Here is a 23,981-nt window from a genome sequence, read left to right as displayed (position 1 = left end):
ACGTTCCAGAGGAAAGAGGAGACAACCCTAGCCTCCCCTTAACCCTCAGTAATAGGAAGCCCTCATGCTAAGCTGGCAGCATCTGCTGTAGGGGATAAGTTTGTCCTAGAACCTGGTTGCTGAAGGCCCCATGGGGGTGAGTGGGAGTCCCCAGCAGGCTGGGCAGATGACTGGTTGCCGCCTGGCAAGCTCAGAGGATAGGGAGGGTGTCATAAAACTCCAGAAGCTGCCATGGTCCTGTGCTTGCAGGCACTGTGGCGTGAATGTCCCGCCATCTGGGCCCCTGAGCAGACTGAAGGGGGTGCTGGGAAGGAGGGTGAGGACGGATGCAAGGCTGAGTGATGAAGAGGGGCTTAGAGGGGAAACAGGAATGGAGCAGATGCAGAGAGGGCAAACTGGAGACCCAGGGAGAAGGGGACAGAAAAGGCAGGGGACAGGTGTGGAAGGACAGAGAGACAGAGGAAGGCAGAGAGGACACCGAAGACATAGACAGAGGTCCAGATGCAAAGGAGGACAGGGGCAGGGAGGGGGAGTGCAGGACTCAGATGGAGCTGACTGCAGGGGAGGTGGAGCTGTTTGGAAGGAAGGCTCCGCAGATGCTACTGTGGTGGCTCTTGGGCCCCAGGCCCCTGCTTTCCCCACGGGGTTCTTAGTGAAGTGATTGTATCCATCAATTCTGGTATTGATCAGTTTGGGGAGCCCTGGAGAAGGGGTTGGTGAGCTCAATCCCGGTCCTCCCCCTCCCCAGGCTCCCTCTGCTATCTACTCTGCTTGTTCAGTTTTGTTGCTGGAGATGTTGCCTTCCCCTCCACCTACCGAGGGAACTTCATCTTGTTATACCTTCAAGTCTGGGATCTTGTTCACCTCACCACTCTCTTCTGATTCCCCTACCTCTTAGCCACTAGCCAACAACGGTACTGGTGCAAAAGCCAGAAAGATTGATGAGAGGGGCAAGGACACAAGAGGAGGCCCTGAGCAAGAAAATGACATTGTGACTATAGGACAAGCAAAGGACTCTGTTCTCACCACCAGGGGGTGGGGGTGACGGGGGTGGTACAGGGAGTACAGAATGGTGAATTATCCATCCATCCATCCATCCCGTTCTATTCCATCTAGTCATTCATCCACCAACTCACTCATCCATCCAACAATCCATCTACCCCCACCCACCCACCCATCCATCCATCCTCCTACCCATCTATCCATCTAACCATCCATCCAACCATCCATCCATCTCTCCCATTCTATTCCATCCATCCATCTACCAAATTCCCTTCCATCCATCATCCATCCTCCCACTACCCATCCATCCATCTACGACTCATCCATCCACCCACCTACCCATCCTCACACTACCAATCCATCCACCCTCCCACACATCCACCCATCCATCCTCCCACTACCTATCCATCCTTCCATCTATCTATCCATCCATCCATCCATCCATCCATCCACCCACCCACACATCCACCCATCCATCTATCCATCCTCCCATCCATCCATCTATCCATCCATCCATCCATCCATCCATCCATCCATCATCTATCCATCCACCCCACACCCATATCCTTTGTTCAGAGTTGGGTTTGCACTGAAGCAGGAAGATTGAAAGTTTAACACTAGCCTGGTCTATTTACTGAGATTCTGTAACAACAACAACAATTAAACAATTATTTTATTTTATGTAAATGTGTGTGGTTGGGTGGATGTTTGTGCACCATGTATGTTCAGGAGCTCATGGAGGTCAGAGGATCCCTTGGAACTGGAGTTACAGATGATTTTGAGCTGCCATGTCGGGGCTAGGAACCAAACTTGTGTGTTTGCAAGAGCAGTAAGTGCTCTTAACTGCTGAGATGTCTCTCTAGCCTTCAAAAACTTTTTTTTTAAAGTAAAGGATTGCTGAGAATATAACCCCAGAGTTGAGTGCCTTCCCAGCATGCCCTAGATCCTAGGTTCAAACTCTGACACTACAGAAACAAGCAAGCCCAACCTAATTGGCCAGTTTCCATGGGGTAAGTGCTCCCACCATAGCCACATGGAGTAGGGAAGGGATGGACTCTGACCTGAGTCTGGGTGCCCCGTGTAGTCATCTAAAGCTGCATCGAGGGTGCGGGACAGAGGTACCAGACACTAAATGCAGGCATTCAGAATGAGTGAGTCACTAGATATGGGCTAAATGAACAAGTGGTCAGACATTAGGTTGGGAAACCTCAGGCCAGACCCTGAGAGGCATGGGAAGGAGTTTGCCTTATGTTGATAAGTTCTTAGCAAAGATTTTTTTTTTTTAAATCAGCTTTCTGTTTCATCAAAAGCTTCCTGGAAGTCATGATGTCATGATGGAGTAAAAGTGAAAAAGACAGGAGGGGTTGCTCCATCCTTTCTTTTTGTTCCTGAAGACAGAGAAAGGGGCTGGGAAGGGGGGGAGAGCCCACAGGTTGCTGAATCTTCAGACTGCATAACAGGGAGCTAATAGGAGACAGGACAGCAAGGATGACCCCATGCTTCTAGGCGGAGCAGGGCCTAGAGAAGATGTAACTGGGGGCCACTCTCATCTTTCTAAAAAGAAGTGACCCCGTGCCCTGTTGTCCCACCTGAGGTTTCTCTAGGAGTTAGGGTCTTGGAGTCATTCATAGACTAATTGTTCTTTCTTGGTTATGCGTCCCAGTAAGGGCAGGTGCTAATGTCTTGTTTAAGGGTCAAAATGGCAGCATATAGGGCTGGAGAAGTTTGAGAAGAACAGAGAAAGTCTGGGGTAGTTGGCCTTTTAGGCCAAGAGAGGACAGGATAGGAACAATCTTGCTTGTCACCAGTGTCTGGACCCATCTTGTCACTGCAGATGTATGTCCAGAGAAGGTTTCTATTTATAAGTGATGGAGGTTGGCTCACAGTAAGGGGAGTGATGGTGAGATGGAGGTGGGGCCCACGTGTGGTGTGGCCTGGACTTTTGAAGGGGGTCACTTACTCCTTTTCAGCTCTGTTGAAAGCTTGGGAACACTCTCTCGTCAGACACAGATATGCCACATAGCTATTTCAAATGTGGTATTTGAGGGCAAAGCGTCATGGATGCCTTCTACCTGGGCCTGGCCTTTGGTCTCCTGATAGTGGGCCAGTGGCTGTCCGCCTAGCAAGACATTGGATGAAAATTTTTTGATGGCTAATCTGCTCCCATATTTTCAGGGGGTCTTGGATGAGGGAAGTAAGGAGGTACCATTTTGGAGCTACTAGGCTTGGGGAGCTTGTGTCTTTTCAGGGATTCCCTAGCTGTAGGCCTTCCCAGTTCCACATGGGTGTACATCTTGGGCACAACCCACTGGGAGAATTCTGGAATGTCAGAGGATGGGACAGAGCCAGAACATGCAGGCAGTATCTGTCATTGTTCTGTTTCAATGTCAGTTCATGCCCAATCCCAGGAGCTGAACTCCAGGGACAAAGGAGAAGTGCTCGCACCTCCACAACAGGTGAGGAAGGTAGTGTTAGAGAGGGCCAGGCTGAGGGGACATCCAGCCGGCCTAGATTGAAGATGTACTGAGTGGCATATAGGCACAAGGTGATCAAGGGGGAGTCACAGGGATGTGACAAGGACTCTAAGGGAGCCTGAATTGCCAGTAGGTGCAGGCCTGGTGGGGGAGGAAGAAGGGAGCTCTCTCTATCACTCAGATGACAGGCAAGGAAGCCTCATGCCAAAGCGATAGGTGAAAGAGGACAACGGTGGACAGGTCTGCAGTGCTACTGGCCGGGTCTTTAGCCCTGGCACCTGACTGTCGCAATGGATGACAGGCAAGCGTCACTCCCAGATAACTCTGAAGTTCCAAGACAGAGTCTTCAGGCGCAGTGGAGTGGGAGAGGGGGAAGGAGCATGTTCGAAGAGAAGGTGAAGGGTTTGTTTTGGATGTGTTGAGTTTGAGATGGCTGTGGGCCATGCGGAGAGGGATATCAGGCAGGCACTGGCTGTCTGCATGAGGAGCCAGGGAGTTGGAGGGCACTTGGTTAGTGTCCTCTACACTCAGGTGACAGCTCGGGAGTGGGGAGTGGGGTGATGGTGGAGGGAACACAGCAAGGGGAGGGCATGGGCCTAGAATGAATTCTATAATATGTTGGTTAAGGGGAAAGAGACTGATAAAGAGGGGCCTCCTAGAGAGACAAGAGATGGCTGCCTAGGGCCAAGGAAGCTAGGTGCAGGGCAGAAGGGCCCCGCCCTGGCTGGGTGCTGCCAAGGCAATGACTACCAGAAGGACTAGAAAGATCCTTGAGAGGTGGGGCCAGGGCTTGTAGGTGAATGTGCAGAGAGCTCCTGTATGTGGGCAGAGCTGGACTTGTGAGAGACTTATGAGAAGTGACGGGGCCCACTGATGGCGGGGATCCTAGTGTGAGTGAAAGAGGGAGGAAGATGAAGGTTCAGGCTGAGGGTAGAAAGGAACCGAGGGGTGGCCAAGTTCGAGACAGAAATGACGATCCACATGGGAACAGAAAACTGTGGATCCGGCATGACACAGCCCTGGGGCCACCTGGCAGGCATGAACTGTTTGGTCAACACAGCCTTGTTCATGACTCTGACCACTTCACTCAACAATTCAGAATACAACAGAGAGGCAGGAACACTAGGACTCACCCAAACCAGGGACCTCACCAGCAGGAGTTTTCTAAAGTCCATAGCATGAGAGTGGCCTTCAATAGCCCACCGTGGGCTCCAGGCCAGAGGCTGGCCAGGAAGATGAGGAGCACAACTGAGTTCCCCCTCCCTCCTTCCCTGCTTTTTTTCCCTTCCTATCCCTTTTTCCTTCTTGTTGAGAATTTCACTATGTAGCCCAGGCTGGCCTAAACTCACTGTATAGCCCAGGTTGGCCTCTTTGTGACAATACTCCTGCCTCAGCCTCTTGAAGACTGAGGTTACAAGTGTCTATTGCCATGTGTTATGTGCTGGGGATCAAACCCCAGCTCCACACATACCGGCAAGCACCCTCCGTTCCAAGCCCTCCCATCCCCCACCACCTTTTTTTCTTTCTTTCGTTTTTGGTAAAAGATGGGTTACCTTGTAGCCTGGGCTGGCAGAGAACTGAAAATGTAGCTGTGGCTGACAATGACCTTGAGCTGACAATGACCTTGAGGTCTTTTATCCTCCTACTTCCTAAGTGCTGAGATTACAGGCATGGGCCAGCATGCCAGGCTTGAAGCTCCAGAATTTTAAGTGGCAGGGGCCTGAGATGTCTGCCTTGAAGCTGAGCCAGAACTGGCAAGGCTAGACCGACCTGGCTTGTATTCACTTGAGAAACTTCTAGTAGCTGGAGAGATGGTGGAGAGGATAAAGCTAGCTGCTGGCTCCGTCGATAGTTAAGGGGCACAGGGGGACTACAGTGAGGGTGCTCGGGGTGAGCCGTGCAGAGAGGTGCTGTCAGAGAGGCTGAGAAGGGAGGGACAAAGCCATCATCTGTGTGTGGCCTGCGAGATTGCTGGAGAATTCTTTGCCACTCTACTGTCTCCCTGGCTTCTCATGCCCTCCAGAATACTTGCCTTCTCCTAACTCAGGCACCCACCTCCATCCCTACAGCCTGCTTAGAGCCCAGCTCCTGGGAGCATGAGCTGGGAACAACCAACTCAATGTTGAGGTTAGCTCAGGAGTCCAGATTGGTGAGCGGAATCCTTTAGGACCCGGGGAGCTGCCAGGTGCTGAGGAGATGGGGCATGGGATACAGGAAGCCTGGAGTGGCTTGACCCAGCCTCCTCTTAGCTCTCCACCTCCTCTGGCTTCTCCACCTTTCCCTGGGAAAGCACATCACTGTCTGTCAGAACCGGCTCTCAGGCCTCCTGCCGGGACAGCTGCAGTACCTCTTAATTGGTCTTCCAAGGCATCTGCATGCTGCCACCACTGCGGCCAGATTAATCTCCTTAGTACACAGCCCTGCACATCTCCTCCCCCGCCTTCAGAAGCATCAATGGCAGTGTTGTGGGCCGAGGCTGGTCCAGCTTGGGTTGTGGCTGGAGGCCACTCTCCCTGGGGGCCACACAGTCTCATCTTTTATCATCTTACTCACTAGGTTTTGGGTCTTAAATATGATCCCCCACACCCACCCAAACACACACACACACACACACACACTCCTTCCTCTGCCCCTTATGCTACTGCTGCATGCAGATGGGGGTGTTTTCCACGGCTACTCTTCCCGAGTGCCCCCGCCTGCATTGGCCCATTGACTGAAGTTGGCTTGGAGCTCCGTGTTGATCCTAGCTTTTTCTCCAGCTGAGCTGTAGCTTGCAGATGGTCTGTCCTGTCGTGTTTTGAGAGCCGTCTGCACCCACAGGGCCACCTGAGCCTGGGCCTGAACTCACTCATTCTGTAGAGTTTTCTCATCACAAGGTGGTAGCTCTCTGTCTGACACAAGAGATTCCAGGAGATCCAAGCTGCTGAGGGATGTACCCAAGGATGTGCCATAGGTAGAAAGACCCAGAGTTGGCAGTCCAACTGTCTTCGGATTGAGATCCACTTTTATATCAAGAGTGTTCTGTCCACTGAGGGTACTTTAAAGCACAATCAAGGGAGATGCTATAGTAGCAAGCAGCTGACCTAGGGCTATAGCTACAAAGTGATGACCAAGAGGAGGGCAGGCTGGGAGATGAGGAAGGAAGGACTACAGCTAACGTCAGCACAGAGCAGAGGCCTGGGCCCAGAGGCAGAGGCTCGGGCTGCCTGGCACCTCTCACACATGTATCTATCGGGCTCTGACATCTAGGAATGGCAGTGAGGACCTAGCCGGAGACCTGAGAAAAGGAATTTGAAGCCAGGAAGTCAATGGGCAGGGGATCTGGAATCTGGAACCCTGTCACAGGGGCTGTATGTGTTCTGTGTGGGCTTTCTCTCAGAGTGTAGCAGAAGTGGTATCATGAGAGGTGTGCTCAAAGCCTTCTCCAAAGAAGCCATGCATCCTCCGTCAAGTTTCCACATGTCTCCAAGCTTCAGTTTCTCCGGGTCATCTCCTGTCCCTCCATCCCTTGTTTGGTTGAATAAGGGTTGGGTAGAGAGGTTTTGAGTAGAGAACAAATGAACTCTAGGAGGTCCTTAGTCCACTGGCACAGTGCTGGGTTATAGTAGAACATGTCTCCACCTCTACCCTTTGGAGTGGTCAGAACTGCAGCTGCAGTTCCTGGGGCAACCTTGTTACTAAGATTATGTCCCTGTGTTGTCTTGTGTTGGCAAAACATTCCCAGCCTCTGATTTAGTAACTTGGACAGACCTGGCTTTCAACTTTCTGGCTTTCTTCCTCTTCCTCTTCCTCTTCCTCTTCCTCTTCCTCTTCCTCTTCCTCCTCTTCCTCCTCTTCCTCCTCTTCCTCCTCTTCCTCCTCTTCCTCCTCTTCCTCCTCCTCTTCCTCCTCCTCCTCTTCTTCTTCTTCCTCTTCCTCCTCCTTCTTCTACTTCTTCTTTTCTTCTTTCTCCTCCTCTTCCTCCTTCTCTTCCTCCTCCTCCACCTCCTCCTCTTCTTCCATGGATCACCGGGGGATGGAATATTTTGTTCTGGAAGAAACAGAGGCCTAGCTAGCTAGTCCTTATATGTATGCAGGACAATAGCAAGACCGAGACAACATGCCTAGTTAACAATCTATCTACACCAGGCTCCTTAGCTTCTCCAAAGTGGCTGAGCAGAGTGGGGTGGGATCTTCAGCTTTTTTCTGCCTCTCCCTCTGGTGAGATCAACGGTACAGCCCTCCAGAGGTCCCCTGCACCTGCCTTCTCCCTGGGCCCTTCACTATGTACTGATAAGCTACATTTGTATGTGCCCCTAACCTATTGCCTATGCAGATTGCCTAGCACTCTGAGGATAACTTCCAGCTGAATGAAACCTGTGCACACACAGTAGCTGTTCTGTTAGGGACCACTGTTAGAACAAACCTATATCAATGATGTGGTGCTGGTAGGGCATGCTGTGGCCCAGCACTCAGGAGATTGAGGCTGGAGGTTTGTCAGTTCAAGGCCAACCTGGGCTACATAGGGAGACCTCCCCGCATTTTATTTGTTAATTCTCAAAAGAGCTCTTGAAAGCTACTCTGCTTGCAAAAAGGTTTGTACACTTAGATTTTTTTGTAGTATAAATTGAATTATCTTTTTTTTTTGAAGTACAGATTGAATTGTCTTATATTCACTTAAAATGTTTGAGACCAGAACTGTTTTAGATTTGGAAGTCTTTCTATGTCTATAATAAGATACTTTAGGCAGGGGTCTGTGTCTGAGTTCATTGATGGTTCATACATACTCCTTACACACACTGCCTGGTTTAGAAATTATGTAATGTGTTTAGTATACTTGTGCTTTGGTTTTGTCTCAATTTGTGGTTTTGTTTTTGTAACAGAGGCTTATTATGTAGCCCTGGATAACCTGAAACAAGACTATGTAGACCAGGCTAGCCTTGAATCTACCTGCCTCTGTCTCTGCCTCTCTCTGCCTCTCTCTCTGCCTCTCTGCCTCTCTGTCTCTCTGCCTCTCTGTCTCTCTGCCTCTCTGTCTCTCTGCCTCTCTGTCTCTCTGCCTCTCTGTCTCTCTGCCTCTCTGCCTCTCTGCCTCTCTGCCGCTCTGTCTCTCTACCTCTCTGCCTCTCTGTCTCTCTGCCTCTCTGTCTCTCTCCCTCTCTGTCTCTCTGTCTCTCTGTCTCTCTGCCTCTCTGCCTCTCTGCCTCTGCTGGAGTTGAAGGAGTATACCACCATGCCTAGCTAGTACACTTGTTTTGACTATGACCCATCACATGGGTCAAGCGAGAATGTCCACTCTGGCATCACGTTGCTACTCAGGGAGATACTCAATACTTGCTGTGATGTAAAAATGCACCCATTGTATGTGTGCCTCATGTTGCTTTCATGTCGGCTTATGTTTACATACAAATCCACGAGTTTCTATGAGTCTTTAGGAGATGTGTCACATGCTCAGTCCATCAGATGTCTGGATTCATGGGTCCCTTACTGTCTCGGTGGCCTTGATCTGAATCCTCATTGCTTAGTGTTATTGGAACCATAGTGCTGTGAAATTGGGCTCCTTCTCTGGTTCTTCCTGCCCTCTGCCTTAGAGTACAATCCTACTGTCTCTTAGCTTTTACTGCTCCCCTGTAGCATAGGCAGAGGAAAGGTTTTTAGGTGAATGTCAGGAGAAGCCTACCAAGAGCCAGCGACCTGTGAGGCACGGTAACCGTGTGATCAGAGCCCAGGGTGGAAGGCTGGGTAAGGCTGCTGTGTAAGTGGGGCAGGCTCACTGACAATGGCTCCTTGGTAACTGGAGTTTGAAGTACAGAGTAGGGTCAGAGGAAGTCTGAGCCCTGGGCTTTATCTGCAGTTACAACGGCCCCTTCTCTGCCTTCTGCACTGTGCCAATACTGGAGGGGCTAAAGGTCTTGTCTCGGCGTGGCCCTATTAACTAGATCTGGTAGTAGCGTCCTCTTGTGCCTCCACTCGGAGCTTGTGTATAAGATACTTACTTAAGATCTGCCAGCGCGATGGAGTGCCGAAAGAATTCCCCCAGTAGCTGCTTAGCTGGCTCTCAGACCTGTCTTTAGGAAGAACCCCATCATGAGGTGAGAGTGTATCTACTGATTCTCCCACCCACCCACTCAATGTTCCAGCCCACTAGTGAGAGGCCCTTTCATTCCAGCTCCCTAACCTCTCACTCCTCATGCCACCCCCGCCTGGTCACACAGATCAGGGCCATTAAGATACATTTGGTTGCTCCCAGGACCTGGCTCCATGCTTGGACAGCCAGACGAGTCATCTGGGTAAACAGGAGGAGGTGTCTGTCTGATGGAACAAGGGCCTCGTGTGGCTGTTTCTTTTAACTCAGCCTCTTTGGCAGCTACTATACGCACCTTGGGTTTTCAGGTTGTAGCTCACCTGTCAGGTGGGCAGTGACTCCATTGAGCTAATCACATCCCTACCTGGCCTCCAGCCCTCAGCCAGGCCACGCATCTCCCTCCTCCCCCAGTCAGAATGATAGCTCCTCTTTCTTACCCATCGCTCCCTCCCCAGGGCTCTCCTAGGAGACCCACTCACCCTTCAGAGTTCATTACAAGTGCTCTCTCTCTCAAGCCTTTCTCGGCATCCCCCCGCCTCCCCATCTTCTTGTCCTGAACTTCCACATTTTCTGTCTGGATCATTTATTTTGGCACCAAGGCAGGTTCTAAGGTCCCTTGTGGTTATTCAGCTGTTTAGTGAGTATACAACTTGTTTCTAGCTAGACACAGGGCTCCTGGGAGGCGAGTTTTTACAGCTCTTTCAATGCTTGGTACATTGCTAGGCATACAGCAGGCACTTTGTACTGGAAGGAGGAGACTACTGAGCTGGAACAAACAGATGAGATGGCTTTTGTCATCTGCTGTTCCGAGGGCCTCGCTAGGATGCATCCCTGATCCCATCCCAGACCTTGAGTAGGAACATAAAAGGAATTACCTCCGGTGCTTTACAGTTGGCCAGAGAAGTTGGGAATCTTCCTGAAGGTCACAGGATGAGGCTGAGGATTAGTCCAGATACCATCAGGCACAAGCCGCAGATGCATACTCATTGTGGGAGTCATCCTGCTTACTAACACATATGTGCCCAGGAGAGTGCACATTTGCAACATGTCTGGGAGGAAACAAACATAGCCTTTGACATTTGAAGCAGGCTTTCAGGTGCATGGAGTAGCTGTCAGGTGCATGGAGTAGCTGTCAGGAGTAGCTGTGGTGTCTGTATGCCTATGTGGAGCTACAGGGCTGGGTTTGCATGTAAAGCCTTGGCCATAGCCCTCTGACGTCATCTAGCATTACGTTGGTAACCTGGGCCTCAGTATAGGGACTGAAAAGTCTTAGACCTCCCAGAAGAAACAGCAGAACGTATACCGCAGCCCCTAAAGACATCTGTAGTCTCAGGACCTGAGATCCAGCCTTGGGAATGAGGAGGCCTGTGGGGTCCGTGTGTGTGTCCCTTTTCCAGGATGGCTGTCTTTGAGTGCCTTTTTTCCTAGATACTCCTTAAGGTTGCCATTTCTGCACCTCCTCTCCCTGGGGCCCCGTGTTCAGGATGACTGGGATGTGGGGCTTGGGGGGTGAGTCTGCTGCTACATACCCTGCTGCCCTCCAGCCCGAGGAGCTCACCAACGCCCTGGAAATCAGCAACATCGTCTTCACCAGCCTCTTCGCCTTGGAGATGCTGCTGAAGCTCCTCGTATACGGTCCCTTTGGCTACATTAAGAATCCCTACAACATCTTTGATGGCGTCATTGTGGTCATCAGGTATGACTGCCCCTTTCTGCTTCTGTCTGAAAGAGTGCCGGCAGGGACGGCTTTGAGTGAGAGACATGGCCTCCATCCCTTCTTCTTCTCGCTGGGCCTCACCTTGCTCTCCTAGAGCCTGGGCCCCCTTTTCCATCTGCTTTCCCTGCATCTACCTCTTGTCCTCAACCCCACCCAGGCCTGGGGTGGAGGAGGATCGGAGAGCTGGCTCTCAAGTGGGGGAAGAGGTACAGACAGCTTCCTCTCTTGCAAAGTGCTTGGAAACCAACTCAGACGCCCGCCCAGCAACTTACTTTAGGGTTTCCAAGACCTGGAAAGAATTCCATCCCCCACCCCACCCCGGCCCAGAGCCAGAACTCCTTTATTGGTTTCTGGAATTGGCTTTAGATTTCATTAGACGAGAACAAAGCAAATATTCCATAACTTGGTGCTCTACCGATGGCAGGATTTAGGGAGAGGGCTGCCTGCTGCCAGGATGTGATGATCTCTGGCTGGGAGGGAAGGGTCAAACGAACTGGAGCTGTCTGTCACCTGGATCTTCAGCCCCTTTGAAGCCAGGAAGGGCTGTGCATGACCCTTCTCCGAGCTGAGCTGGGCAGCTGGGTCTCAGATGTCGCCAATGGGTCCTCAGAAAGGGAAGTCAGGGATAACGGGTGCAGGGACTCAGGCTGCCTGCTTCCCACAGCGTGTGGGAGATTGTGGGCCAGCAGGGAGGTGGCCTGTCAGTGCTGCGGACCTTCCGCCTGATGCGGGTGCTGAAGCTAGTTCGCTTCCTGCCGGCACTGCAGCGGCAGCTTGTGGTGCTCATGAAGACCATGGACAACGTGGCCACCTTCTGCATGCTGCTCATGCTCTTCATCTTCATCTTCAGGTGAGCACACGGCTGGCCACAAGTGGGGAGGGGCTAGGGGCAGGATCATAGGACGCTGACCCTGTCTGGGCCTCCCTGTGTCTCCAGCATCCTGGGCATGCATCTCTTTGGTTGCAAGTTTGCATCTGAACGGGATGGGGACACATTGCCAGACCGGAAGAATTTTGACTCCCTGCTCTGGGCCATCGTCACTGTCTTTCAGGTTTGAGGGTCACAGGGCAGGGGTGAGTCGGGGAGGTTGGGTGTCCAGTCAAGTCCTGACTCCTGTCCCCTGCCCGCAGATTCTGACTCAGGAAGACTGGAATAAAGTCCTCTACAACGGCATGGCCTCCACATCATCTTGGGCTGCTCTTTACTTCATTGCCCTCATGACCTTTGGCAACTACGTGCTCTTTAACTTGCTTGTCGCCATTCTTGTGGAGGGCTTCCAGGCAGAGGTAACTCCCTGCCCTGTCTATCTCACCCTGCTGAGGGATGCCTGCCTCTTCTTCCCTCCACTACTGACTATGAGGCCTGAAAGATCTTGCAGGCAGTAACCATTGGATGAAGCCAGGGTGGGCCTGGGGTTGGGGGATACTCGGCCTCATGAAACCCGTCATCAGGGCTGAGAAAGCTGTGTGGGTCATACGTTGGCAGCTTATAAGATGCTCTTTCAGTCAGCTAGGCCCTTTCCCAGAAAATCAAGCCAAATTTGGGGACCTATGTAGCTGGACCCTAGAGCATGGGTTTTTATGGGACATCTGGGGAGGACCCATCTGGGCTGAGGGATGTGGGAGGTGTGTGTGCAAGTCATCTGAGAGCAGGCTGAGCTGATGAAGATGCCACCAGGGCCCCAGGCAGGGCTGAGCTGCCCAGGGTGAGAAATGAGCCCAATTAGCTGCAAGCATGGCAGAGATGAGCGTCCTATTTCCAGCCCAGACTCCGTCACCTCCGTCACAGGCAGCGTCATCAATTTATATTGATGCACACTGATCCTGCCCCGGCTGTGCCAGGGCACACTCTCTGTCCCCAAATCCCACCTCCTTCTCCTTCAGCTCTGCCTGCCTTCCTACCCAAGCTTCCATCATCCCAGCACCTCAAACAGGGCAGGTTGACCCAACCTAGAAATGCACCAGGTTGGGCCCAGAGAAGCTCTTGGTTCAGTTCTCGCTGGGTGACCCGGATGGAAACTCCCGCTGCGGCCCTGTCTATAAATACCCAGCACACGGTGGAAAAACAAAAATCTATTTTCCGACTCTTTCCCAGCCTTGCAAGGGAGGGCTGTTCCCCCTGGGCCCGGTTGGGCTGAGGGGGGTGGGTGTTGGGCACTAGTGGCTAAAGAAGAATCTGCCCCACACTGGCCTTTCTCAGCTTCCATTTTAATTGTGTAGTTGTCCATTATCACATTTCCTCCCTGCTGGGTGGTGGCAAGGGCAGCCTGAAGTGTGCTTGCTTGGGGGAGGCTTTAGGGATGGGTGGGTCTCTCTCAATGGCAGAGGCTTATTGGCACTCACCTCGCAATAGGACACTTTTTTGAGGTTTCCCTTGGACCTGAGGAGTTAAGAGGTACCACAGGGATTTTCCCAAGAGCCTCATGATTGACACTTAGTTGCTAGCTGCCTGCTGGAGTGAAGAGTTGAGCCAGCATGGATCTCTTCAGCCCCTTCCAAAGGCAATTTGTGATGGCTGAGTTTACTCTCAGGCAAAAGTAAATAATAAATAAGTTCCTGACGGTAGTGGAAATATCCTGGACCAAATTCCCTTATCTAGCTACCATGGCAGACCTAGCAGTGTCCAGTATAGATAGCCCCTTCCCCACTAACCAGCTTTCACAAACACCTTGTTAAATTGAGTGCCACTGAGCTATCCTGGTTGCTAGGCAGCAGCAATGCCTGAGTGTGGGAACAGAGCTGCCAGGCCCTTATGTCTGGCCTGGTCACCCTGGCCCTGCTGGGGGCCTGAGAGCTTTGCCAGCATGGGAAGGATTGACAAGGGCCTCACAGGAGTTCCCTTCCTAACCCTTTATAGTATAAGTAAATGTCCTTGCTGGAGAGTGTCACCTAGGGCCTGGCGTCTTCAAGGGCTGGATTGCTTTAGGTATGGCGTGTAATAGAGAAAGAATTTTAAGGTTAATCCTCCTCCATGGGGTGGGCTGAAGCTGTGGCCCTGAGGGGCTGGGCCAGCTTCCCCACTGTCCTGTGTGGGATCTCATAAGCCACCTGTTCTTATCATTCCTGGGGTTTCAGTAAGGTCCCAAGGTCTGGTTTTGGTGTTGTGATGGCCTGAAATACTGTTTTGTTTCTATGAATAAGACAACCCACCTCAGTGGAAGAAGTAGCTGCCCCGTTTTGGGGACCCTCAACAGGAGACCTCAAGGGATAGCTCTCCTGCTGGCCTCAACCTCCTACCAAGAGTGGGTAGGGGGTAGCTTGAGGGCAGACCCTGCTTGGCTGCTGATTTCCTGAATCCCAGGGGGTAGTGCCCTGAATTCCTGTATATTTGTCATCCACGCACTTAATTAGATGAGCAAGCAGCGGGCCCTGTGTGTAGCCATTAACTGATACTAAACAACATCATGGCCGCTGTCCCACTGTTGCTTGTCACGTCGCACCCCACTCTGGGCATATGCATCCACTCGAAAGGACTTGGGCTGAGAGGATTAGAATTGATGAGGAAGCCTGACTTTTTCCTCATCGAGAAACACCCGATCCGCTTCTCCTTGCTACCCTCTCTACCATTCCTTACCCTCGCTGCCCATTCCCACGCAAACGCCACAGAACAGGGAGAGGGGGGCTATGTTCTCAGCTGGAGATGCAGGGCACAGCCCACTGTCTCTGACTCTGCACAGTGTGGAGCATTTGCATTAATTTCTCTGACCTCAGGTACCTGCCCTGGAAGATGCTTGTAATGGTGCCATCTCCCACCCTGCAGGGAAGTGGGTTATGTTCATAAGCAGTTTCAGGATGGGCATGGTGGCACACACCTATAATCCCAGTGCTTAGAGGACAGAGGCAAGAGGAGCATGAGTTCCATTCCAGTCTGAGCCATGTAGGGAGACCCTGTCTCAAAAAAGGCAAGAGCTATGGATGTAATGGTAGGACACTTGCCTGGCACAGTCAAGGCCACGGTTGTGAGTCGTAGTTCCATAGAAAAGCACAGTGACCACTCTTACAAGGACTACTGGAGGACTCGATCCTCCCTGACCTGGTCTCATCTTTGTGGCCTTTGCCTTCACCCTTCGGATTCATTTGGGCCTGGGGGCCCGAGGCTGAATTCTGGAAGGCTGTCCTGTCCCGCTCTCCCTACCCCGTGTCTCTCATTTCCTTTTCTTCGTCTTCTCGGGACATTGCTGATCTTTGAAGGCGTGAGAGCCTGTGAAGAGCAGCCCTCCCCTGCCTCCCCCTCTCCCTGTAGGAAATCGGCAAACGGGAAGATACGAGTGGACAGTTAAGCTGTATTCAGCTGCCTGTCAACTCCCAGGGGGTAGGTATGCGATCACGAGTCGGCATGCCCCTGTGCCCAGTGCCCCCTCCACTCTGCCCCTGTGTCTCTGTGTTCCTGTTCATGCTCAGATGTTGTGCAGCCTGTGGTCACTGTGGTGGTCATTGGTGTTGTGGGGTTTGCTTTGATTTTAAGTCCCTTCCCCCCCTTAAGGACACGGAAGGGAGGAGCTTCTTTGCCTCTGCCCATGTCATGCCACAGAGGGCACATTCCCATCTCTGCCAGGCCTGTGGATGGGCCAGAGAAGGAAGGGACTTAGAATCCTCTATGTGCACATGTATGTGGGCACCGCATGCGTGCCTGCCTGCCTCCGTGTCCCGAAGGAGGAGTCTGAAACATCCAGCCACAGTGGAGTTAAGACCTGTGGTCATAGAACATGCTCCCTTTACTCTTTTGCCCTCTGCTCCTTGCCCTGAGCCCCCACTGGAGACCCCACAGACAACGCAGCTCAGTATAAGTCCTTGGAAGATGTAGGGATGGGGTATAGCTCTTGCCGTAATGTAACCAAATTTTAAATGTACTTCTGAGCGTCTGACCACCAGTCCTGGAATTAAATCCCACCAGCCATCTCAGAGCATGTCGCCTCTTTTGGCCCCTCATGCCAAACCTGTTCTCTGATGTTTCCTGCACTGACACTAGAATTTGGGGCGAATCCAGGCTTCCCACGGGACCCCGTAGTGCTGTGCATCCCTAGCAGGTCCCCTGGAGATCCCATTTGATAATTAAAGACCTCGTTAGGGATGTAAACTGAGTTAATGAAAGTGATCCCCTGAGATGCCAATTATCCAATATTTATGCCCTTATCAAAAGTAGCAATCAAGTATTTTTTTAATAACTTCTTAAGGAGAAGTGTATAATTACTGGGAAACCTACTGACCTGCTAAGAAGGAGGGAAAAAAAAATCTGTCCAGAGACAAGAGAGAGAAGTAGAAATGGGGCCAGGAAGGAGCTGGGGTTTGGGAAGGTGGAGGTCAGAGGCCAGAGGTCAAGGGACCGAAGTGGCATCTTTGGGCTAAGTTACTCTGGCTTGAGTCTTCCTGTTTTCTTCACTGATCCATAGGTTTGAGGTTCAGGGAGGGACAACCTGAAGAGAAAGGAAAGGGCCTTGAGTAGGCTTTTGGAATTGAGGCTGTAGTGGTCACCTCACCCTGGTTTTCAACCCCTCCAGCCTTCGTCCCTGAGCTAGTCTTGGTGCCAGTCCAGCCAGGCTGCTTGTGCTGTGGGCTTGGGTTCTCCATGGCCTCTCCTAAGGTTTGGCTGGTGGGAGGTAGAGGTGTCAGCCATGGGAAGCCCCAGGCCCCCAGCCTGGGTGGTCTGGCTTGTCCCCATGCATGCCTCATGTCGTGGTTGCTGGTTCTTGTGGTCTGTGTGTGGTGTGTTCATGTGAAGAGAGGGAGACCTCGGTCCATGCTGATGACACCTACCTGGCCAGGGTCCTAATGGCCCACTGTTCCCTGACCCTAGGGAGATGCCACCAAGTCCGAGTCAGAGCCTGATTTCTTTTCGCCCAGCATGGATGGTGATGGGGACAGGAAGAAGCGCTTGGCCCGTGAGTACTAGTCCTGAGGGTGCAGCCTCTGGCCTTCGGACCATCCCGGATGGACTCAGAATCCCCTCTTCCCTTGCAGTGGTGGCCTTGGGAGAGCACGCGGAACTACGAAAGAGCCTTTTGCCACCTCTCATCATCCACACAGCTGCTACACCGATGTCACTGCCCAAGAGCTCCAGCACAGGTGTGGGGGAAGCATTGGGCTCTGGCTCTCGTCGAACCAGTAGCAGTGGGTCTGCTGAGCCTGGAGCTGCCCATCACGAGATGAAATCACCGGTAAGGGAATGCATTCAGGGACGGGGGCATTGTGGGAGATTAGCAGGACAGCAGGATGAGGGGCTGAAGGCAGGCAGATCCAAGGAGACAGCCCTGGGACATGGTCAGTGCTGGTGAAACAGATATGTGACGGGAACTCTTAGCCTGGGAGGTTAAAAAAAAGAAAAATCTAAACCAGCCTCTACTGTTCTCTTGTGACCTTGGGCAGGATTTAGCCTTTCTGGATCTCTTCTGTAGAGCACTGGTGGGGTACACATTTCTCCTTTATATGTAATCAGACCCTACTTTAGCTCCTGGTGCCATGCTACATTCAAATGTAACTGGTCTTTACTGCCCCACTACTGTGCTAGAGGAGCCGTCATTGCGTCCATTTTAGAAATGAGGACCTCAGTCTCAGATGACTGAAATGGACAGCAGAGCCGACAGAGCCAGCTTCTCCCGTGGGAGGCTGGGGCCAGCCTGTGCTTGCACTGTCCTTTTTCTTACTGTTTCTTTCTAATCTTTATCTTGAATGTGTCACTATTTTATTTAACATTTTGAAAGAGTCTCACTACATAGCATGGGCTATGCTGGTTTTGAACACATGACCCTCCTGCCTTAGTCCCCCAGAGTACTGGGATAAGAGATGGACACCATCCCTGAGCCAAGGATGTATTTATTTTGGTTTTCTGAGACAAAAGAGTCTCATGATGACAGCTCTGGCTGTCTGGAACTCACTATGTAGACCAGGTTGACCTTGAAGTCACAGGGCTGGACCTGCCTCTGCCTTCAGGGTGCTAGGATTAAAGTGGTCCACCACCATATTGGCCAGCTAAGGCTTTGATTTTAGTGGACAGATTATTGTGTACATTTATGTAGTAAAATGTGGTATTTGATGCATGCAAATATGGAATGATGTTATTAAGCTAATTAACACGTACAGCACCTCACATCCTTTTTATGTCATAACATTTAAAGTCTACTCTGTTTGCAAATTAAAGAAAACACATTAGGTGGGGTGATGGTGGTGCACACCTTTAATCCCAGCATTCATGGAGGCAGACGTAGGTGGATCTGTGAGTTCGAGGCCACTCATGTTGATGGCAGTGACAGGATTTCTTTTTTTCCATTTTTTACTATTTTTATTTAAGTGTTCGCGTGTGTGTGTGTGTGTGTGCGTGTGTGTATAGGCCAGAGGTCCGTGTTGATTGCCTTTCTCTATTGTTCATCGCCTTATCTTTGGAGACAGGATCTCTGGCTGAAATTGGGGCTTACTGATGGTCTAGACTGGCTTGTCAGCAAGCTTGGGGGATATGTTCGTCTCCACTTCTGACCTAAGTGCTAGAGTTACAGGTATGCACAGTCATACCTGGCTTTTGTACATGGGTGCTGGGTATGTCCAAAACCAGGCCCTCATACCTGTGTGGCAGGGAGTTCACAACTGAGGCATCTCCTAGCTTTCCTCCTTTTAAAGGCTGAATGCTGTGTATGTTCCATGTGCTCTATTTCTTAAAAACATATTTTATTTCTATTTTTACTTATAAATATCTGCGTGCATGTGTGTGCAGACATGTGTGAGAGAGACAGTGAGAGAAGCAGAGAGACATAGACTGAGAGAGAGAGCAAGCAAGAGAGAGAGAGACAGAGAGACAGAGAGAGAGAGAGAGAGAGAAAGAGAGAGAGAACAGTGCCCTTAAGAGTTCAGAAGAACATGTAATATCCCCCTGGAACCAGAGTTATGGGCAGTTGTGAGCCACCCTATGCAGAAGCTGAGAACTGAGCTAGGGTTCTTTAAAAGAGTATTGCATGCGCTTAACCACTGAGCCATCTGTGTAACCCCATTTTTAAAGTCTGTTTGGTTGCTGGATACTTTGCTATTGTGCACAGCAATGCAATGAGCGTGAGAGTACATCTGTTTCTTTTGCATACTGATTTCAAGCCTTGTCTGTGTATACCTAGTAGTAGAGTTGCTGGATTAGACGGTCATTCTATTTTTACATTTTTCTGACGATCCTCCGTATAGTTTTCCATGGTAGCCGTACTAATTTATATTCACGCCAACAGTGTGCACATGTTCCCTTCTCTCCACGTTGACTGTGACAATAGTTATTCCAACAGGTGTGAGGTACTTACTGTTTAAGTTGTATTTCGGGAGTTTGGAGATGGTTCATAGGCAAAGCGCTTGCCACACAAATACGAGGACCTGAATTTGAACCCATGACACGCATACAACTGGGCATGAGAGCATTTGTCTGTAATATCCCAGGGCTCCTTTGGTGAGATGGAAGGCAGAGGCAGGAGAATCGTGGACATTCATAGGCTAGCTGGGTACACAGTGACAAAGAATGAACGATCCTATCTCAAGATGTGGTGGAAACCAAGGTTCAACACCTGAGGTGTACTATCACACACACACACACACACAAACACACACACACACACACAAGTGAAAAATAAACTGTTAGTCCTTCCCTGATGATTAGCAATACTGGACATTCCCCACGTACATGTATTTGCTTGCGGGTTTTCTCTTCTTCTGAGATATGTCTACTAGTGTTCCGTTTGCTTTTGTTGTTTTGTGTTTGAGGCAGAGTCTCAGGCTCAGGCTGGCATCGAGCTTGGTATGTAGCCAAGGATGATCTTGCACTCCTGCCCTTCCTGCTTCTGCTTCCCTCCAAAGCGCTGGGATCACAGGCTGACACCATCACACCCCCGCTCTCAATTGGGTTGCTTTCTTCAGCGGGTCTCAGCCTTCCTAACGCTGCAGCCCTTTAATTCAGCTCATGTTGGGGTGACCCCCACACGTAAAATTATTCTCGTTGATACTTCATAAGCATACTCCTACTACTGTCATGAGTCATAATGTAAATATCTGTGTTTTCCTATGACTTCAGGTGACCCCTGTGAAAGAGTCATTCAACCCCTAAAAGGGTCGAAACCCACAGGTTGAGAACCACTGGCTTTCTTCCTATTAAGTTGAATTCTTTCATGTCGTTATTTTATATTGCCTGTAAGTGATGACAAGACTCATCTCACCAGCTAAATGAAGAACAGGTGGTATTGCTGAATCTGCTTTAGAGATGAGAAAATGGAGACTCAGAGAGGTTTAGTAACTGGCCTTTGGCCACACAGTTCAGTAGGCTGAAGCCAGATCTGAACTGAGGCACTGGATTCCAGACACCTCCAATTAACATCTCTTCTCCCAATGTCCATTCTAGGGAGGCTCTTAGGATAGGGGTACAACATGAGAAATGAAGATCTTTGCAGCCTCTGCTGAGATCATTTCTCCTCTGCTCACCCTGCAGCCAAGTGCCCGCAGTTCCCCACACAGTCCCTGGAGTGCAGCAAGCAGCTGGACCAGCAGGCGCTCCAGCCGGAACAGCCTGGGCCGGGCCCCCAGCCTAAAGCGTAGGAGCCCGAGCGGGGAGCGGAGGTCCCTGCTGTCTGGAGAGGGTCAAGAGAGCCAGGATGAGGAGGAAAGTTCAGAAGAGGACCGGGCCAGCCCAGCAGGCAGTGATCATCGCCACAGGGGTTCCTTGGAACGTGAGGCCAAGAGTTCCTTTGACCTGCCTGACACCCTGCAGGTGCCCGGGCTGCACCGCACAGCCAGTGGCCGGAGCTCTGCCTCTGAACACCAAGACTGTAATGGCAAGTCAAATTCAGGGCGTTTGGCCCGCACCCAGGGGACTGATGACCCCCCACTGGATGGGGACGATGGCGATGATGAAGGCAACCTGGTAAGATTCCAGTGGGGCCCTGTGACCCCTCACCCCAGATCTCCAGAGAGGGCAGCCTTGGTCAGGCAGCAGTATAAGGGAGTTGTCTCAAGGGATGTCCATCTTGTAATCTGTCCTGTGAGCTCTCTCTCCCTCTCTCTCTCTCTCTCTCTCTCTCTCTCTCTCTCTCTCTCTCTCTCTCTCTCTGCCACCCTGCAGAGCCTCGAGCCCTGGTGCTTGTGTCCTGGGCTGTGCTCCGCTGTCCTTGGTGGATATGAATGGTTTCAGGCAGATGTGTATGAATCTTTCATGGCCCTCCCCCTGTGACTCAGGAAGACCCATCACTCATCTTTCTAAAATGATGTCTCCCCTCCCGTCCTGTCCCCCTTTCTCATCTGAACCTCATCACCAGCTTTGACTTACAGCATGTCCTCAGCCACTTACTCCTCCCCCACCTCCTCCACCACCTCCTTTGCCCTGAAGATGAAGACAAGGACAGGGACACAGGATGCAGGGTTAGCACATGAGCAGGGTCCCTGTCTGTTCTGCCCAGGTGTATCTGAGCAGACAGCTGTGATAAGTACAATGTTTGATTATTGATGCAGTTTCCAAACCCAGCAGGGAGAGAAGGGAAGAAAGGCAGGGAGCTGGGCTGGAGGCTGGATGGGAAGAACACAAAGGAGGATAGAGACAAGAGGCTGGGGATGCAGGGCTGGAGGGTGGAGATGAAGGAGGGGGAGATGCTGGGGGGTTGGTATGTAGGGAGCCAAGAGGTGACTTTAAAGGTAAAAGAACAGGGCAGAGGGCTGGTCCTGAGCTTGGGAAGGATGCTGCTCAGGAAGAGACAGACTTTGATGGCTCGGGCCCTGGTCCCACTAACACCGCAGTGTTCCTTTCATAGAGCAAAGGGGAACGCATACGAGCCTGGGTCAGAGCCCGGCTCCCTGCCTGTTGCCGAGAGCGAGATTCCTGGTCTGCCTATATCTTCCCTCCTCAGTCAAGGTCTGTTATGGTGTCACCTGGGCACGCTGGCAATGGGCTCCTAGTGCAAGGGAACAGGGGTAGTCTGCGGGAGCCTCTCCTTCCCAGCCTTTACCTTTATCCCTGGGGCAGGTTTCGTCTCCTGTGTCACCGGATCATTACCCACAAGATGTTTGACCATGTGGTCCTCGTCATCATCTTCCTCAACTGTATCACCATCGCCATGGAGCGCCCCAAAATTGACCCCCACAGCGCTGTGAGTCACCAGAATATAAACACTTCTGTTGAGTTCTGCTGAGAGCCAGGTTCCTCCTGGGTTAGCACTCAGGTCAAGCAAAGGAGGTGAGAAGGCTCAAACTGTCTCCAGTCTGTGCAAGGTCACACATTACAGACAAGACAAAGGGACAAATCAGAGCTCCCTTTAGGTCTCCTGGACCCTAGCCCTTGGTCTTGGCTCATCTCTAAGATGCCTTCTGGAAGATGCCTTCCTCTCCTGCCCCAGTTTCCCTTCTACTGACATAACATCCCAGCTGGATACTTCACTACCCTCTTAGCTACATATATATTCTTCTGAGCCTTGCTGAGATGAGGTGACACCTAAGATTGATCCTGTGTAGATTGAACAGTTCTGTTTTCCCTGTGTCTGGCCAGGAGTCTCAGTGTCACTGTGACTGGTACATTGCCAGGGTACCTCTCTCTCTCACACACGCACACACACGCACATGCACACAGGCACATACACTCATGCACACACCAAAGGTAATGCAGAACTGGGTGGAAAAACTGCTCTTTGCTCCTTGAGATCCTACCAAGTCACAAACAACTAGGCTTTAGAGAGGGCTAGGAGGTTAGGAGGTATGTTGGTCACTTCTGCTTGACTATGAATCTTTCAGTATGAGAACAGCATAGGCCAAAGCTTTTAGGATTAGATATTATTATTTACTATTAGATTCCCCAGGACCTCAGTTCTTTGGATGGACCCAACTAGTTCTAAGTACTGCCTCTCTCAGCCTGACATCAGAGCTCTCCCACTGATAACAGTTCAGATTCTAGAAGGATGGCAGCAGGTATGGCCCTGTTTCCCCTCTTGGTACTCTGTACCAATTGCTTGAAGGTGATCAGAGGTCCCCTCCCTTTTTTGCTTCCCCCATCATTATTTGGATTTCAGAGCCGCTGGAGCTTCCGTTTTCCATTAGGGTGTCTCCAGACAGACTAGGAGACATTGAGAAAGTAACAATTGGAGGGCCTACCTACCAGGACTTGGTGGGTAGGTGAGAGACAGCACTGGGGACTTCCTTCCTGGGCTGGTGCACCCCCTATGACTACCTGTTGTTCACCCCCATACACCCTGACATTGTCTCTCCACCTTCCCACTCAGGTTCTCTGTCTCCCACTATGTCCCTCTGTTCTCTTTCCCACACACACATGTTCAATACTGCTGGCCACCCCTCAAGATCTCTTTCCTCAGCCCTCAGGAATGACCTTAACCTGTAAGTCTCGGGGCACTGGGTGACCAACACTCAGCATAAATATGGCACCTGAAGTGGCACAGTCTGTCCCTGTGTCCCTCAGCCTGCCTCCTGCACCATTTCTGGGGCTCACAGCAGGGAGGCAAGTGAGCTAGCTAGAATGGCAGGCAGGATGGAGCTCAAGTTAAATCCTGCTCCAGTTTCAAGGAAAAAATCAAGGAACCGGGGACTCAGACAGCAAAGTATCCCCTCTGCAACACCTGGCAGAGGCTCTTCTCTTCAGGGCCAGGGCAAAATTTACCAAGTGAGGCCGGAGATGGCATTGTGAGTGGGGGGCTGGGGAGGGGCAGCCCACGGATGGACCTCCTTCCCATCTTTCTCTCTCTCTCTCTCTCTCTCTCTCTCTCTCTCTCTCTCTCTCTCT

The 23,981-nt window shown here is 51.3% G+C and overlaps 1 protein-coding gene across 30 annotated transcripts in view; it reads left to right on the top strand.

The window, feature by feature from the left end:
- The window catches only part of Cacna1g (calcium voltage-gated channel subunit alpha1 G), a 65,437-nt gene that overhangs the window by 19,118 nt on the left and 22,338 nt on the right, over positions 1–23,981 (top strand). For 20 of the 30 annotated variants that reach the window (XM_028772292.1, XM_028772284.1, XM_028772311.1 and 17 more), the window contains exons 10-19: positions 11,085–11,236; positions 11,922–12,107; positions 12,195–12,309; positions 12,389–12,544; positions 15,501–15,569; positions 17,052–17,136; positions 17,216–17,412; positions 20,697–21,128; positions 22,009–22,109; positions 22,221–22,344. In XM_028772292.1, the coding sequence (XP_028628125.1) occupies positions 11,085–11,236; positions 11,922–12,107; positions 12,195–12,309; positions 12,389–12,544; positions 15,501–15,569; positions 17,052–17,136; positions 17,216–17,412; positions 20,697–21,128; positions 22,009–22,109; positions 22,221–22,344 (1,617 nt within the window). The remainder of the gene's footprint in view (positions 1–11,084; positions 11,237–11,921; positions 12,108–12,194; positions 12,310–12,388; positions 12,545–15,500; positions 15,570–17,051; positions 17,137–17,215; positions 17,413–20,696; positions 21,129–22,008; positions 22,110–22,220; positions 22,345–23,981) is intronic. The other 10 variants (XM_028772306.1, XM_028772300.1, XM_028772298.1 and 7 more) reach the window with 1 other exon arrangement.

Source organism: Grammomys surdaster, unplaced genomic scaffold (assembly GCF_004785775.1).
Source record: "Grammomys surdaster isolate TR1022 unplaced genomic scaffold, NIH_TR_1.0 213, whole genome shotgun sequence".
In the NCBI taxonomy this organism is placed as follows: Eukaryota; Metazoa; Chordata; class Mammalia; order Rodentia; family Muridae; genus Grammomys; species Grammomys surdaster.
Note: the sequence above shows the minus strand (reverse complement) of the source record. Positions and strands in the feature narration are given on the sequence as shown.